We start from the raw sequence: 17,139 nt of genomic DNA, 5'->3' as shown, positions 1-17,139 counted from the left end.
GGTACAAGACTGCGTGCATTATTTTTTTTTAACGAGTGAAGAAACTACTCATACCACAAACCATTGCGAGATATAAGTCCCGCCCCATGGAGGAGGAGCGTCGTGTTTCCTTGGCAGCCGAGGTGGAGAAGTCCGGTCCGTCACTAGAGATGCCACATATACGCCAAACAAAGTGACTTGTGTTTGTAACGCCATTAAAAGGTAAGTCGGCTGTTCCTTCGCTCGGCCCAACGTTACAAACAGACCGATAAGCCGGCTCAGTCCGCCACTTCACTGGGGTCCGCTGACGTTTACAGCTAAAGGTGAGACGCTAACAATAGCGTCGTGCTACGACGAAAATGTGTTAATACTTTACCCCAGACCCTGTTGTTATGGACGAGGGTTGGATGTGGAGGTGGAGACACTGAGATGCCCCTACCGCTTATTTTGGTTAGCCATGGTGCTGCTCTTGATCAGCACACCCTAATAATATTATTGTGAATGGTAGTGTTTGTAAAGATATCAGATTAATCTCGTCGAAAACAACGTGTTTTTCATTCTACAATGCTACCCTAATGTCACTTCTTCGGTATTGGACGCATGAGTTTCAGAAGCATATAATCACGTCAACGGTGACCAACCATCAAAGAATAAGCAATTGCCCTTATCTCTTGTTTTAACCTGTGAGCCACCACCACGGGACTTGAAATAATAACACAGTAACAGAGGGCGACTCTTCAGACAAAAGGCTATTATTAATTCTGTATTTCATACATTCAATTCACAGTCCTGCAGTCATGGCCAACGACCCCCTGGCAGAGGCTGGCTTTCATTTTGATGACCTCAACAAGCTGAGGGTCCTGGACCCTGAGGTGGGCCAGAAGACGTCCGAACTCAAGGAAGAGTGCAAAGAGTTTGTGGACAGTAAGGACATCTTGTCCACACCATAACATATCTTGTTTCTTTTGTTGAGCCGAATTGGTAAATGTAACACAATCTATCGTGCTGTTGCATTCATCTTATTTTGCAGAAATTGGGCAATTTCAAAAGATAGTTGGAGGTCTCATAGAGTTGGTAGACGAATTGGCCAAAGAAGCCGAAACGGAAAAGATGAAGGTAAGAGGCCATTCAGCATATTGTTATTAGTAAAAGTAAACCACTTTAACCTAAAGCATATTATTTTAATTTTGTCCGCCTTAATTGCTTATCTATTACAATACTGTGTTCTTAACCCTTTTGCCTAGGCTATTGGAGCAAGGAACTTGTTGAAGTCGGTTGCGAAACAAAGAGATGCTCAACAGCAACAGCTCCAGGCTCTCATAGCAGAGAAGACGATGCAGCTTGAAAGGTAAGCATTGGATTCTAGCATCCTTCATGACAAAACATTGAATAATACAAACCGCATTGCAGAATATGAAAAAGAAAATCCATTCATCGGTGATTCAGTGAGCAAGTTGACAGAAATTGTAGGTGTACTGGATGTGCAGAAAATCAATATAATAGGATTGGCTCCATACCAGATCTATAAAGAACCGTTTAACTGTACTGGTAGAGATTTAAAAGGTGGACTCCTACAAATATCTCGGTTTCATTATTGATGACTCAGTCTTTCAATTAACACATTTGAAATCTGACCAACAAACTAAAGCCGAAACATTGTAATGTTTTTCAAAATAAGTCTTGGTTTACTTCTGCATGCAGAAAAATACGTACTACTGCTACATTTATTCCAGTCCTCGATTTACAGCGTAATTTTATGCTACTTTGCATCCACTGACAGTCTGTTGATGGCGGACATGGTATACCATGGGGCAGTAAGGTTCCTTACCATTGCAAATGCAATGACGCATGAATGACACAATTTGTTCCCCTCAATGGTTGGTCCTCACTCTAGCCAGGCACTGGCCCAGCCACTTGCAGACTATTATTTATAAAAGTGTCTGGTGGGGCATTATCTCTCTGTTCCCAATGTACACATAGAGCTAGGGAAAAGGGCTTTACTACTTTTCCCCTTCAACGTGGACCTTGCTCTTTCATCAAAGGTCTAGAGTTATCCTCTCTAGCCTGTAAATGTCTTAAAGGGAAACTTCACCCATTTCCATTAAGCTTTGTATCGTTAGAAACCCACTCATATTTTTGAATGGTCGTGCATCATTCCCTTATTTTCTGGGGAGACTGGATAGATCCGTATCGATCTCCAACACTTCCTGTTTAAGATGACGCAATATGACGATTTTTGCGTATAAGTAAATAGGAAGTGTAAGAGGGGAGGATTCTCGTAAGACTACAAGCACTAGTCCCACCCCTCTATAGGGGGTGGGACCCACTGACGCTACAGACCTATTAGAGCAGTGCCAATGGGTGGGACTTCACCAGCAGAAACTAACATCCACAGCGTCTGAAGCTAAGCTAACAGAGGCTGTTGATAAAACTGAAGTACAATGAAGGAAGGTACTGGATCTGACATAGAAGATGGCACCATGCAAAAGTTCACCATTTCGAAAGAGATACAAACAATGACTAATTCACTGATTTCACCAACTAATACTCTTCACTAGGAATGTTGTGTTAAATGATTTTCCAGCAGTCTTGCGTATGAGCTTGGTAGATGGAACAGCGAGGTGTCCGATAGGCGGAGATCTAGATCAGCGGGAGTGGCCAGCGAAGCTGTGCATCGTGGGAGTTGTTGTCTTCAATCCACAAGCTCCAAAAAGTCACTTTCTGCCTTTTCTCGGTCAAGACGGCACCAAATTAGAAATTTATTTTATTATTCGACTACATATAGGACCCAATTTCAATACATATTCATGCCTCCACCGGTGAAATGCGCCTTTAAGTAATCGCCCTCCTGTTGAATCTTTATAAATGTGATTCATATTTTTCCCCCATCTGTTAATACTGAAATGTGTTATTTGTTGTGTGTTGAAACTTTACATGACTTGTTCTGCTGTTTTATCATGTCTGTACACGTTTTCTTAAAGATTTTAATCTCAATTCCTGCAAAGGTATAAAATAAGTATTTTGCAGACGAGGGAGCCACCTGTATTGCAAGGCTCTCTGTGCGCAATTTTAAAAGGCAAATTAAGAAAGAAATCAGAATCGATCATGTGCATGTGTTTTTTTCAGATACCGAATTGAGTATGAGGCGCTGTCTAAAGTTGAGGCGGAGCAGAATGAATTCATCGATCAATTCATTCTCCAGAAATGAGCACAAAGAACGAAGGTATCCAGAGAAATCGTCTTTGTGTGTATTGTGTTTCCAGAGTGCCTGTCCTTTTGTTGGTTGGTTTTCTATCAGCGATAGATTTCGTAGAGCAGCAAACAATGACATCATTCTTATTGTAAGGCAATCCAAGAGCTTGTGCTACAGCCAAGAACGTATTTACACCACATTTATGCGATTATATCAACTGAAGGACATCTGCTGAACTATGCCCACAAAGGGGAATATGTTTGACTTTTCCAATTAAAAAATAAACTATTTATCAGGTACTTTTGAAATCGAACCATTATCATTTCACCATGTCATACAAGCAAAAGATGATGCTATTTATATACAAAGAAACATATTTATACTATTTATAATGCAGAATTGCTGTTTCTGAATTTATTAATTTTATACCAATACAAAGGAGCATGTGCATGCAACTGTAAATAATCATTTTAATACAAAATTACTTTATATGCCTTAGGCCTCTCTATGGCCTTGTGGTCTTATGCTTTTACTTTAATTCTGTAGTGCAAAGTAATTACATTATCTTCCTTTTGTGGTCTTTTGATTTCTATGTATACTACTTATTTCCTGGATGGAATATGGTTTCACTTGAATAAATGTACTGTAGAGAATTCTCCAAGTGTTTAGCATCATTTATTTATATTCCAACCTGTACAAGGTTTAAATGGAGCATGCATCATATCCAATTTTAAAAAGTTCTATATCATACATTTCACCACTTCAAACAGATTATCTGGGTTATTTAGTTATTTATTTGACACATTTTAGTCCCAACACTTTCATACTAGATTAGAGATAATGGTGTGACGTTATATTAATCTTTTGGCCCTTGAAAGATCTGAAACTGTTGTATCTCCTTTCGCTTTCTGCAAGGAAATGGGACCAAGTGAAATGTCTGTCAGGCAAGTCAAACACCGACCTGTATATTTAAAGCAGAACATCTGGTATTTTACAAAACAGCTCGAGTACGGATTTCCAGTTTGAGTAGCTCACTTCTTCTTTGTATACTGTTGAAAAAAAACAAAGAAAACATGAAACCTTGCCGAATACCCAGCATGTTTTCTTCAACGTGAACGACATAGAAGATCTTACCTTATCAAGGATCCAGTCAGCATCCGCTAAAGACCGGTGTATAATAGTTTGTATTCTCTCAGGGTCATCTTCATCCTTATGACTATTATATCCCTGCGGTGACACATCATAAGTGATAGAATATTAAATAAACTATATTTAGGGTTATTCTAACGTCACACGTTTTTCCAACATATTTGGAACAACAACAACCATACAACTTAGGGAGATGACCGAATCACTTAACCTAGTGCATGCAGTGTTTAAACAGCAGTGCATTGGAAGAGAGGGCTTTGTGCCATACCTGTCGAATAGCATGACGGTAATGTTGCTGCATTCCAGGCGACGGTAATTGCTTGCAGCATCTCAGGAGGTAACGATAAAGGTGGACTGGTGTCTTCACCAATTCAGATCCTGCTAAGGGTGGCATTGCACTCGTGTGTTATTGTCAGATACTGTCTGTAAAACAAACAAACAAACATGAATACATAATATTATTAGAGATAAAAGTTGTTTAAGACTTTAGAGGAAATATAACTTATTCAAATGTACTTATGTGTAAGAAATAGGCAGATTTGTGTTCATTGACGAAATGCAGAACCTAAATACATAATTTGTTGCTGTATAAAAAGCAGCCCTAGATATGCAATAAAGTAATGGTTACATAGTTCAATCAATATAATAAACAATACAATGATAGCATGGCAAAAGATGGGTAGACAGATTTATACATAATCCTGTTGACTTGGAGTGTATGAGAACAACAGACTATAGTACAAGTACATTGACGTTAGGAATATCAGGCTACAATAAGATATCCGAGAACAGGATATCAACTTTAAAGACACCATTACATATTTGCCATTCCATGCTGTTGGGATGACATTAACGTCATTGATTGACCGTCACAAACACCGGTTCACTGGTCTGTGTAGCGTGTACATGAACTTATAACCAGGTTCATCAAGTTAAAGTGACGTCAACAGTAAGGTATCGGTGTTTATTATTCTAATACTTACTTATTCTTCATCATCATATATGGGTCATCATATGCATCTCGGCCTCACTACGCAGAACAAGGGACTATAACATAAATAGATAGAGCAGTGTTACCTCTTCTTTACATTTTAGATATTTGTGCAAAGCCAAAGGCTGGCCTGTACTGCCACCTACCGTGATCAAAATGATTAGACGCAAAATGTGATTTTATTTTGGCGACTAGGTGTAATACAGCGCCACCTATTGATGTAGAGTGGCTGATGATTTCATGAAATTTAAATTATATCTGAGATCATCTTTTTTCAATTTGTTTTCATTCATGTTAAAATAATAATGCAAATATACAATATAGGTCTACATATACCTTATCAAATGCACATGTAGTAAATGTAGGCCTATATTGCATTCATTATATTGCATGCATTGTATTTCATATGTTTTACCATATGTCCTGTATTTTTTTTTTCTTATTACTTTGAAATATTTATTGGCTGTTAACCCTATTCCCAACAGACCATGGTGAAATTCCATGGATAAAAAGCTTACTTGACAACAAAAAACGACTCTTTGTCTTGGTCCAGTGTGTCATCAATGAACCGCCGTAGCCTAAACCGTTATGTGTGCTTATAGACACTGCCTATAGAGGGCAGTAAAATACCACACCATAGCATTATGCTCAATGGCCTGCTCAATTCAGATTGAATTTCCCTCAATGATGACCTTATTAATGACCTTTGTTATGCATACCCGTTTGTTTCATGAGGTGTGGAAATATATACATACATTTTACATTGCATACAGCTATTGAATGTCATTGTTGCAACTAGAAGCAGTGAATTAATAATAATAACTATATTATTGTATGATATCGTTACATAATATGAAATGTGTGTCCTTAACTAAAAGGGTAAACATCTAAGCTGCAATCAACATTTAGATACTTTGAAAACACTATGAGCAATAGGCCTAATCATCAACAACCTTGCTTTTGCGCAGCTACAAAATATTCCAGGCCTATCCACCCATCCTCTTTCACAGACGCTGAAAGGCTGAAACAGGAGTGAACATATTCTAGTGTTAAAAATAGAGATGTTCAATCTAATGTCTATACTATTGCGCATTCATGCAATATGGACCAACGTTGATTTGGAGTCGGTGAGATAAATCAGTGGGAGTCTGATGGGAACCCTCGCTGCCTTCCTGTCCCGCCCCCAGTGACAGCCTATTTATGATGCGTATCTGCACGAACTGACACGCACCTCGCTAACACACAACAGTCCAGTCCAGGCTTAGCGCGCCGCTCACTCCAAACGCATCGAAACAACGTAGAGCCCTTCAGCATCGTCATGGCATCCGAAGAGTTGGCTAGAAAGCTCCAGCGCAGGTTGGACACCGAGCAGGGCTCAGCGGCACCCGCAGCGGCCCCCACTGAAGAAGAGGTACCTGCTAAATGCAGCGAGCAACCAGAGACACCGGAGAGCGAGAGGGCTGCGACGGCGGGGGCCGACGACAACAACGCTGCTGCGTCTTCTGAACTCAACGCCAAACTCACCCGGAGGCTGGACATCAACGATGGCATCGCTGCGCCAAAACGCAGCAAGGTCTTCAACCCCTACACGGAATTCAAAGAGTTCTCTCGCAAACAGATTAAGGATATGGAGGCGATGTTCAAGAGGTAAATCGTGATCATCATCCACGGTGTGGATTGGTAGAATTTTCACCATGTTGTATAGCGATTTATTTCTGTATTTATTTTTATTTGTTGGCATTACATATAAAAGCTCGTGCGTAACGCGTCATCTGCATTGTGTTTGGAGACGAACGGCCAAACTGGGATTAGGATTATGCTGCGACACGTGAGACGCCGCCCGGTTGAATAATTGATCTGATTGACAGTTGATTGAAGCGTCTGTTTGCCAGCCGTTCACACGTGGAGTTTTCTCTTTATATTGAATTATATTTGTCTGTTAAAGCGGCTCATTGATACCGTGGGCTCGCTGAGTCTAATCTCCTAATCACTGCTGGGGCGTCCAATGGTAACCCACATATTGCCCGGATTTATAATTCCAGCAGTGGATTCTCTCTCTTCCCTCGACTGGGGAGGACATCCTATTCAACTTCCCAAAACGATGTATTATGTTTTTCAGAGAACTGTAAGCCAGCAGACATTGTGCCTGATTATTCTTTTCAATAATAGAATAAGGGCATCCATCTTTCCCCGTTTCCTCCCGATAAAAGCCTTTTTGGCTTGGTTGACAGGATAATATTTGTGTGGGGTGGTAATCGGATGTCGTGGAGCAACATTTACCATTTATAAAACGTCCCACTGTTATTACATTTTAATATGTAGGCCAATATCACAATCTTGATATCGCAAAATATCACATCATGAAACGCATGATGAACTCAACGAACAGTATTCAGCCTCACAAACCTATATTGCCTGTGTCAGGGGTGTGACACCCCTGTACATATCTTTCCAATTGTCACTTTTCCTTCATCTAAAATATTCACTTTCCCCCCAATGCATCCATATTCATTCCACATTCTCTCTCTGCCCTTCCATATTTTGTAAGGCAAGTCATTCGTTCCATGACTTGCATTGTGTATTTCCTCCATTGAGAGAGACAAGAGGGTCACATGCTGCTTGCATCTTAACCATCCGCCACTCTTTGAACGATGCAGGAACTATGTTGAGTTGATTTGACCTGTCAATTGGCTCGATTGTACAACCTCAAACAACAATATGGAATCTTGTGTTCAATTCTGAAAAGAAAACTATTTCCATTCAAAATCTGTATGTATTCTATTCCAAATGCATATTTGTCTGTCCTAATGGTTATATGCAAGCTTGTCCAAAACGCTATTAGTACACTGACACACTATTACTAAAACAACTACAGTAAAAACAGTCTTGTTTTAAATCCAAGCCTCTTATGCAGAATAGTATTTGAGTCTGCATACAGAGCTTGGGTTTCAGTCGCTGACCCTCTTGAACCTTAAGTGGTGCAAGGTTAAGCCTACTTTAGGTGGATGTAAGTGATGAAGGGCTGAGCACACCTCGCCACTACGTGACACGCTTTCATCCTAACTCTCATCCTAAGGTTTGACACACTCTGGCTGGACGAGTGTGTCCAACCTTAGGATGAGAGTTAGGATGTAAACGGTTTGTTGATTGCTCACCCATGATCACACCCATGTCCCCTCCCCCACTGTGGCGAATTGTCTCTTCTACTTCACCCCTCTCTTGCGAGTGCTCTGTTTCTCACCCGCCGTTTCGTTACCTGGGGGCATTCAGTACGCAGTGTCCAGTCATGCTTGAGTGACCTAGTTTTCTTCCATATGCAAGGATTTGATTTAAAGGGATATTTCCCTTTTATCCATCACAAATCACAATTCTCGCTATATAGAGTATGAATGCTAAACGAACAGAGAGCTGTAGGGGCAGGAATTTTATAAGAACATAACGGTGTCGGCACAATAACCCAGAGTGGTATGTTATTATTTTTGGTATGTAGTTTCATATTTCTTTTCTTTGATTCTTGTCTTATTGTGACAAGACATGAGTTGTTGTCCCACACGGCACATTGGGTTTGGTGTGTGGCCAAGATGTGGTTACTCCATTGTGAACTGTAGCTTTAGCTTCATCACCTGTGCCAAAACGTCCCAGTGAGAACACTAAATGTATGCATACAAAAGATGAGGTTGGAGAGGGAAGAAAGAGAAAGCCAGGCCTTTGATTTAAAAAAAGAAGTGGCCTTGACGCCGGTTACTTCCGCATCTACAATTAACAAAAGGAATTTAGGGAGAGGGAGGCTTGGCTCCGACTGGAAAAGAAAAGCACAGCCATTTGACCGTTTGAAGTCTAGTGTTCAAGTCCAACCGAATGCATTCATTGCAGCATTAATCAGTTTTGCAATTTTCCTTGCATTAGTAATATAAATATCTACAATTCAGAACGAGATTGAGAATGAGAAGAAATGCACATTGGCTTCCATGCAATCTGCAAACACGTCACATTAGTAGGACATCTGCTGCAGGGACTGCAGCTCTCAGCTGTAGTGACGGCTGCTTGTTCCACATGTGATCACACTCTGTTGAACAGGCACACAGGCCACTCTCTGTTGAGACAGTTGTCACACTGCAACATCAGTAGCAGTTGTTGGATTAAGAACCAAAAGTGATGCCACGTCCGTTTTTTTTTTTTGTTGTGTTTTTATGAATTCTGTTTTAGGAAATTATTTAAGATAACTTTTCAGAATCCATCGAATTTGACAGTTTGAAAATTGAAGAGGTGGAAAAAGAAGTAGCTGAGATTAGAAGATTTGGTCGGTAAATAATGGAGGCTTTATTTGGGAGTGATTTGAAGATTGGGTTCACTGGGGTCAGTGATCCTTCCTCTGGTCTGCAGGGGAGTGACCTACCGTTTCAATGTTGAGTTTTGGCATTCTTTTGTACTGCTGCTCTAATGAGATGTTATCTTAACCCGATGTTAAATACTTAATAGCGCTATATAAGGCTATTTTTGAAATGGAGACCTTTGAGGGTGGTGGCAGCCCTATCAGCCCTTTTTTGAAGTCAGAATGAAACAATGGCTCTCTCTTTGGTGGGTAAGAGATTGCGTTGCCTGTGTGTGGGGGAACCAGATTTGCTGGCCTGTCAACAGCTGGTGAATGCCTCCTATAAATAGTAATTCTATCAGACATGAGCCTCTTTGTGCTTTCCCTATTGGGGGGAGAAAGGTGATAAGAATTGAGTGATAGGCAGGATGCACTTGAAATAATGATGTGGAAAGTTATGTGAAGCCATAACCTTGTAAACCATGAATAGGTATTTTGTCTGTCTTGATATCTGTATGGCAACATGTGTCACACAACATTGTCATGTGATGAAGTGCGACATTATCCCTGAGGGGAAAAGCTATAGTGGGACTTTCCAACATCTTTTCTAGGCTTGAGCTGGGTTCGGGTTGCTGTATTTTGTGACTGTGTCCCAGGAAGCACTGTAAAAATGTACCTTTTTAAAAATATTTTTTTACATCATTTGCATACAGCAATATAAATGTTGATGGCTTTATAAAGTAGACTCCCTCTTAACGGTGCGGCCACACCAAACGCGTTACTCGCGTTGGATAACGCGAGTAACGCGCCTAACCTGACGCTTGATCATTGTGTGGTGGTTCAACGCTTCCAACGCGTCAATGCGCCAACGCAGCTAGATGAGTCCATGTCCATGCAAGTGAACAGCGTTCCCTCTTCGTCATAACTATCAAACCAAACATCCTTCACATTCACCGAGCGAACATTATGAAAGTAAAATGCACATTTCTCGCTAATTTTTTTTCCATAAACGCATTTAATGGCGTAACTATGTTACTATTTCCACCCAGAATAAAGATAGTTGTCGGCCGTGGCTGCGCTGGAGTCCGAGGTAGGAACCCCAAACACCGCCGTGTTTGGGTGATAGAGTTTAGATCGGGTTAGATTAAATAATCTCTGATATAAATAACAATAATCGGGTTAAATAACTAGACACATGGTGTGTCTGGTGTGTTTCCAGCATTCGTAGTGTTGATCAGCAGAGAAATAGTCCGCCAAGACGTTGAGGTTGCTTAGCATCCAGACACTCAGTCCATGCAAGTGAACGGAGCGTTCCCTCTTCGTCATAACTATCAAACCAAACATCCTTCACATTCACCGAGCGAACATTATGAAAGTAAAATGCACATTTCTCGCTAAAAATGTTTCCATAAACGCATTTAACGGCGTAACTATGTTACTATTTCCACCCAGAATAAAGAAAGATGTCGGCCGTATGCTTCTGTCCAAGCTCACTACTCTCTGCCAGTGACGTCGGGTCAAGCTCCACGCTGATTGGCTATCGCAGCTAAACGCCACGCGTTGGAGCGTTGAAAGTTCAGATTTCTGAACTCCGGGCGTTGGTGCGTTGGGCGCGTTACTGCGTTTACGTGCGTCTGTCGCGCGTAACGCCCCTAACGCGACGCTTCATCGCATGTAACGCGTCTACGCGCCTATACCAATGGTTCCCTCTGCAAAAATGCCGAGTTTGGACGCCCCTAACGCGAGTAACGCGTTTGGTGTGGCCGTACCGTAAGAGTCTATGTTGGTTGTTGCAACATGTGTGGTGCTCAATACATTCAGTAAGAACACCACCCACAAGCTGCATGGCCTATTCAAGCCACAGCCTGACCAGGGGTCACTCACCAGCAGCCACCCAATCTAACCAGTTGTTCAGGAGTGGGGGAGACCATTAGCCAACAATGAGGCAATTTGGTTGAGTTTGTATGCCTGTCAGGGAGTTCTGTTTAAAGCAGAACCATCACGCTTGGATATTTAGTAATACAAGAAAATACGTTCGCGTTGGGAAAGAAACGATGCAACGTCAACCTAATGAAAACCCTTTTTTAATTATGTTTTTCATTCTCAATCCATCCAGCTATCTTTTCCTGCAAACAGGCATATGAAGCAGTATCATTATTAGAAAATAGCCAAGCTTGGAAGTTCCCCTTTTAACAAACAATCATTGACAATAGTGTGACGTAACCACAATTATCTTTTATCAGTTATTGTATTTTAGGTTGCCTTTTTAAGATCTGGCTAGGAAATTAGCATTTGCAGCTAACTCTGGCTTATTTACAGCAAGAAAATTGTTTGTCAATCAATGAGCATTGTCCCTATCAACTAAATACATTTAAATAGTCTTTTTAAAATATTTAATTAAATTAAATCTTTAATTCTTCATCAGCTAGTCGACAATGACTGACTGACTAATTCTAAGAATCTCAAAAGGTAGCATTCAATACATTATGATGTCAAAAGGCATTGATGATGATCTTCTTTGCTTTCTCTCGCTATTCCCCTCTTTTGAATAAACATAAGTGTGGATTTCAAGCATTTAATTTTTGTGTTTGGGTAGGTTTGACTCCGGTAAGGACGGCTTCATTGACCTGATGGAGCTGAAGCTGATGATGGAGAAACTGGGAGCCCCTCAGACCCACCTGGGCCTCAAGAACATGATCAAGGAAGTCGACGAGGACTTTGACGGCAAACTAAGCTACAGAGAAGTACGCTTTCATTGAGTAGTTCCTTTTATAAATTATGTCAAACACTGGCCAAGTTAGCATAACTGATGGTGGTTGTGCATGCTTTTCACCTATACCACTATCTCTTGGTATATCTTAAATCACTCAGGCAGAATATTGTATCAGACTTTGATTGGATCAGCTGTCCATGGAAAAGGACAAGCGTAGTGGCATTCAAACCAGATATGCAGGTATTGAATGAAGACAAACATGTTAAGTGCTATCTTAAACTGTGATTGACCATGCAAATTAAATGGACCTTTGTAGCTTATCCACTACCAATGAGCCTCACAAAAGAAAAGCTGGCTCGAGGAGTCCTAGGTACTGATGCTATAGAGAAGATCCAGAATGCAATGTAGTTGTGACATTATACAGGAAGGTGCAGATCAATTGCGTCCAACATTATCTGCATTTTGGAATTGATGCAAAGCATTACCATTGTTGTAGTGAGGGAAAATCAGATGTCAAGCAGAAGAGCTGATTAGATGGTCCATGCTGGTAGGCCAGCTAGTGTGGCCTTAAGATGTTAATTTCCTAGACAAGAAAATGTGACAAATCATTTGACTGTTAAGATAAGTTGAGGAAAGGTACTAGTTGGGTTATGAATGGCGTTTCTACACCCAGTTCTTGGTTGCACTTGTTGATACAATACAACTTTCTTCATGTTATCACAGCAGGGTAACTGTAACAAATAATAGATTCTGTGATCCATAAAGTCATCTGTATCGCTACGAGAGATTCTTGCACTACATTAGTCTGGTCCCACTGATGGGACTTCTCGATGGCACCCACTAGTGTACACCTGAGAGGAAAGACTCGTACCTTTCTGAGCTCAGCCCTATGATGCCTTGGACAGGACCATCCCTCTTGATGGTAGCTCTATCTGACCATCATAAGTGGCATGTATAATGTGAGTGTGGGGGTTCAGGAGAGTGAGAATGGGACATATAATTACATTTACCAGCAGAGCAGAAGTATTCTGATGAGACATTGCCTTCTGGACTAAGCCCAGAGTCTGGTAATTCTTCTGTATAACTTCCTCTGATACTGGAGCCATACAATGTTTCGTACTATTCACCGGTGGGGGGGGAAGAGGAAGGGTACTAGCAAGCTTGAGGAAATGTAGAACAATTGCAGTAAATTACCCTTTACAGCCCTTTACAGACACAGGATTTACATTTGTGATGACTACTTGGTGTTTCTTTGGCTGACGCTTGCAGGACAACGGCTGCTGAGCAGAGATCTTTTCTTGCGTCAGCTCAGAACAATTCAATGATGTTATTGCTGCACCCCTCCTCTTTGAGCGCAGCTGATTCAATTGTGGTCAGAGAAGCTTGCCGGGCAAATGTGATTGTAGATCTTAAAGGCTTTATAAGTAGGCCATTTAAATGTTTATGATGGCTACTTTATGACCTCTGAAGATAAAGTATCAATGTGATTCGTCAATTAATCATTTAATTTGGTTTCAAGAGACCCGTCATAACTTCAAGATGAATGGCACAGGATAAAACTGTTTATTTGTTTATTTGTAATGAAGCAAGATTGCGTTTGTTTGTGTATTGTATGTAGAGTAGGCCCTATTCATAATGCAACCAAGAATACAGTTGTCGCTACGGATATCATTTTATTTACCATAGTCATTTGTCTAACAATATTGAGTCTGTGCCGCATAATGTGGACTAACTGCTTGGATTTCTGAGTGGAAGCGCCTGATGACTCACACTCTCAACCTGTTTCCCCCCTCTCTAGTTCCTGCTCATCTTCCACAAGGCAGCAGCTGGGGAGCTGGAGGAGGAAAGCGGCCTGATGGCTCTGGCCAGGCTGTCCGAAATAGACGTCTCCACCGAGGGCGTGATGGGGGCCAAGGACTTCTTCGAGGCAAAGGTGTGTGTGTGTGTGTGTGTGTGTGTGTGTGTGTGTGTGTGTGTGTGTGTGTGTGTGTGTGTGTGTGTGTGTGTGTGTGTGTGTGTGTGTGTGTGTGTGTGTGTGTGTGTGTGTGTGTGTGTGTGTCAAAGTATTGGAAATTCAAACGCAAATAAGTCTTTAATTGTTAATACTAGCAGCCTTGCTTCGTTTTTTGTTTTTTTAACCATGACTCATTCGTGATTCTAGGAGGTTGTATTGGGACTCGTGTCCCGATTACTTATTCACCAGTCCGTCTGTGACCTGCATTCTTATGTCCTGATTCTCATGGACAACATGGGATTTGGATTGGCTGGGAGAAGCCGTGGGATTCCTGGGAACAGAAAGCACTTGTTGTTGTGAAACGGGGTATGCTGGGAATCCTGTCACTGTGCCAAATTTTCTCCTCCTCTTCCCCGCCCTAGCCTCAGATTCGTCCTTTACTAAAGTACGCCCTCTGGTGGACAAACAGAACCCCACTGGATTTAAACTTGGGCACAATGCTAGCCTGGCACAGACAGACCATAGTTACGCCTTTGGTCGGGAAATGCTGTTGGTCAGCTGTGGTTAAATATACCAAAGATGTTGTTTTTCTGTTATGCCCTGACAGATGAAACTTTAGAATCGAAAGGGGAAGGTTTTTTTTAACACCACCTTCGATGTTTGTCGAACTCCCTTAACTGAGCCGCTATAGGGTCTTCCCAAAGCCACCCTATCAACTCTAATTCATCCTCGGCCAGGGATTTGATTGTGCGGATTTAGACCAACCATTGCAATGTATGTTTCCCCTCGGCCATAACAGATGAAGGCTCTCTCTGTGGGCAGTAAGTTTGAGTTGGAGATCCTGGAGGAGAAGGAGGAGCGCAAGAAGCAGGAGCAGGACAAGAAGGAGCGACGGGCCGCCTTCAAGGAGCTACAGTCCACCTTCTGCTCCTGACCTCCTCCTGCAGGGGGAGCCCGCGGCCCGGCAGAGCTACAGGTCATCTCGGCATGCACAATCTCAAACATCTCAAACGGAGATCCTAACAGTAGTTTTGCAATGCACAATAATTTAGCCTAGCTAGCCCTACCACGAGGTCAGCTCTTAATGTAACTGTGATGTGTTTGGGCTTGAAATGATCTCATCTTTTTTAATGTTTGTCACACAAAGCCTTTTCCCTAGCTGTTTCATGGTGTAACATGTTCTGACGTGGAAGTGTGCTATTTATTAATATATGATTTCAAATTAGTTCAAGCAGTGACGTGAGTTACAAAATTCTGTGAAACTGCAAGTTGACCTTCCTTCTTCTTGAAAATGGCTGCTCCAGCAAACATATCTTAAAGAGGCTTGGACACTCCAAGGACATATCCGAGGAGTAAAATGAGGGTCCATTTAGTGTTGCTATTTTATTTTACTTTAAGTTTTTTGTTTTACTTTAAAATATATGATCAAATCGTAAAGTAGGGATAGCCCCAAGTGTGAGTTTTCCTATCGCATAAAGCGGTGTCAAATGCAAGCAATAGATTATATGGCAAATGACATCACGAGCCAATAGCCAATCAGAAATGATTTAAGTCTGTCTTTCATTAGACGGAGGGTGCTGTCCCCAATATGTTTGTTCATTTCTGATTTTATTCTAATCTTCTTTATCATTCAACATACACTTGGGGACAATTTAAGGTTGTCCCTTTATTTTACTTGCAACATTTACTTTTTGTGGAATGGCTGATGTAAATGTCAGGTTTCGTTAAGTAATTCTTAATTCATCTTTTGGATCCAAACATTATTGTGTGAGGTGTGTCAAATAATTGTCTCACTCGTTTATATTGTATGTATATGTACACTTTAACTATAATTCGTTTTTTTGCCAACTTTATTGTGACAATTATTATTGTGGAAAAAAGGGCATGGTGGCATTTAAGCCTTATGCAATCTTAGATCATTTTCATTGACTTTTGGAAGCACAGGCATTAGTGTCTAGATGTAGGTCTAATTGTCTGTAAAAGTTAGCTGCTTTTACAGACATGGCTTTTTGTCTTCATTATTAATGATTAACTACTTTAATATGTCAACATGTCACATCCATGTTTTAAGAAAAACCATTCATGAAAGACTAACTGAGACTTGTAAGGGAGTGGAATGGGCCCTTTGCTCACCATGTTTTTTTATTTTATGTATGTCAAAATTACTGTTTGTAAAAGTACCATTTTTATGTAATGTATATGTTGCTGAGATTAAAATGATGTATTTTTTCATATATAAAATAGGTATTACATTTAATCTGTTGTAATGCACATGCATATATTTTGATGTACCTACCAAAATGAAGGGGTGGCTAATATGAACTGCTATGATATATTTGATATAGTAAAATATAAATGATCAAATAAATAATTGAGTTGCATTGTTTGATTGTGAATTATTTGTAGTTTTATATTCGCAAATGTGTTCCTATTCTCTTGCAATCAAGATATTGTATTTATGTTGGCATAACTTTTTAAATGTATTGATTAATGTAATTAATCAAAATCCCCCAAATCTCATATCAACCGACACTCAAGGTTTTTCAAAAGTTATTTGTGTTTCAAAAAAGTCTGCATCCACACAAGGTTTTCAGAACTATCCTGGTTCACGCAGCGACACGAGTGAAAATGGGGCAAGTATACCAGGGCAGTAGTTAGCAGTGTAACACTTCTGCTGAAATATGCAAAAAAACAAGAAATCCCAGAGCCTGCGGGCAATGGCTTTATGCACATGCGTGCCGTCATAGAAAAGCTATGGTTTTGCCTGTCCACACGGCTGCATTTTCAAAGAACTCAGTCCACTCTGGAAGATTGTTTAAAAAAATCTGTTTGCATGCCCCAAACCCTC

At 40.8% G+C, this 17,139-nt stretch overlaps 3 protein-coding genes across 4 annotated transcripts; 2 read left to right on the top strand and 1 right to left on the bottom strand.

Moving 5' to 3' along the window:
- The first annotated feature begins 54 nt into the window (after positions 1-54).
- ift20 (intraflagellar transport 20 homolog (Chlamydomonas)) lies at positions 55-3,828 on the top strand. Of its 2 annotated transcripts, none has more exons than XM_060076304.1 (5): positions 55-201; positions 767-903; positions 1,010-1,095; positions 1,224-1,327; positions 3,106-3,828. In XM_060076304.1, exons 2-5 carry the CDS (start codon positions 777-779, stop codon positions 3,185-3,187), a joined length of 399 nt encoding a protein of 132 aa, XP_059932287.1. In that variant the 5' UTR covers positions 55-201; positions 767-776; the 3' UTR covers positions 3,188-3,828. The 2 variants fall into 2 exon arrangements, with proteins under 2 accessions (XP_059932287.1, XP_059932286.1); XM_060076303.1 differs by having other exon boundaries at positions 135-302.
- lyrm9 (LYR motif containing 9) lies at positions 3,826-5,404 on the bottom strand. The gene is made up of 5 exons (XM_060076305.1): positions 5,387-5,404; positions 5,305-5,342; positions 4,590-4,744; positions 4,307-4,399; positions 3,826-4,221 (listed from the first exon to the last, which is right to left on the bottom strand). Exons 3-5 carry the CDS (start codon positions 4,713-4,715, stop codon positions 4,204-4,206), a joined length of 237 nt encoding a protein of 78 aa, XP_059932288.1. The 5' UTR covers positions 4,716-4,744; positions 5,305-5,342; positions 5,387-5,404; the 3' UTR covers positions 3,826-4,203.
- A 1,076-nt stretch (positions 5,405-6,480) lies between these two features.
- efhd1 (EF-hand domain family, member D1) lies at positions 6,481-16,672 on the top strand. Its single transcript, XM_060076302.1, has 4 exons — positions 6,481-6,959; positions 12,221-12,368; positions 14,136-14,270; positions 15,091-16,672. The coding sequence occupies exons 1-4, from the start codon at positions 6,631-6,633 to the stop codon at positions 15,223-15,225; spliced, it is 747 nt and encodes a 248-aa protein (XP_059932285.1). The 5' UTR covers positions 6,481-6,630; the 3' UTR covers positions 15,226-16,672.
- Positions 16,673-17,139: the final 467 nt, after the last annotated feature.

Source organism: Gadus macrocephalus, chromosome 16 (assembly GCF_031168955.1).
Source record: "Gadus macrocephalus chromosome 16, ASM3116895v1".
NCBI classification, from domain to species: domain Eukaryota; kingdom Metazoa; phylum Chordata; class Actinopteri; order Gadiformes; family Gadidae; genus Gadus; species Gadus macrocephalus.
Note: the sequence above shows the minus strand (reverse complement) of the source record. Positions and strands in the feature narration are given on the sequence as shown.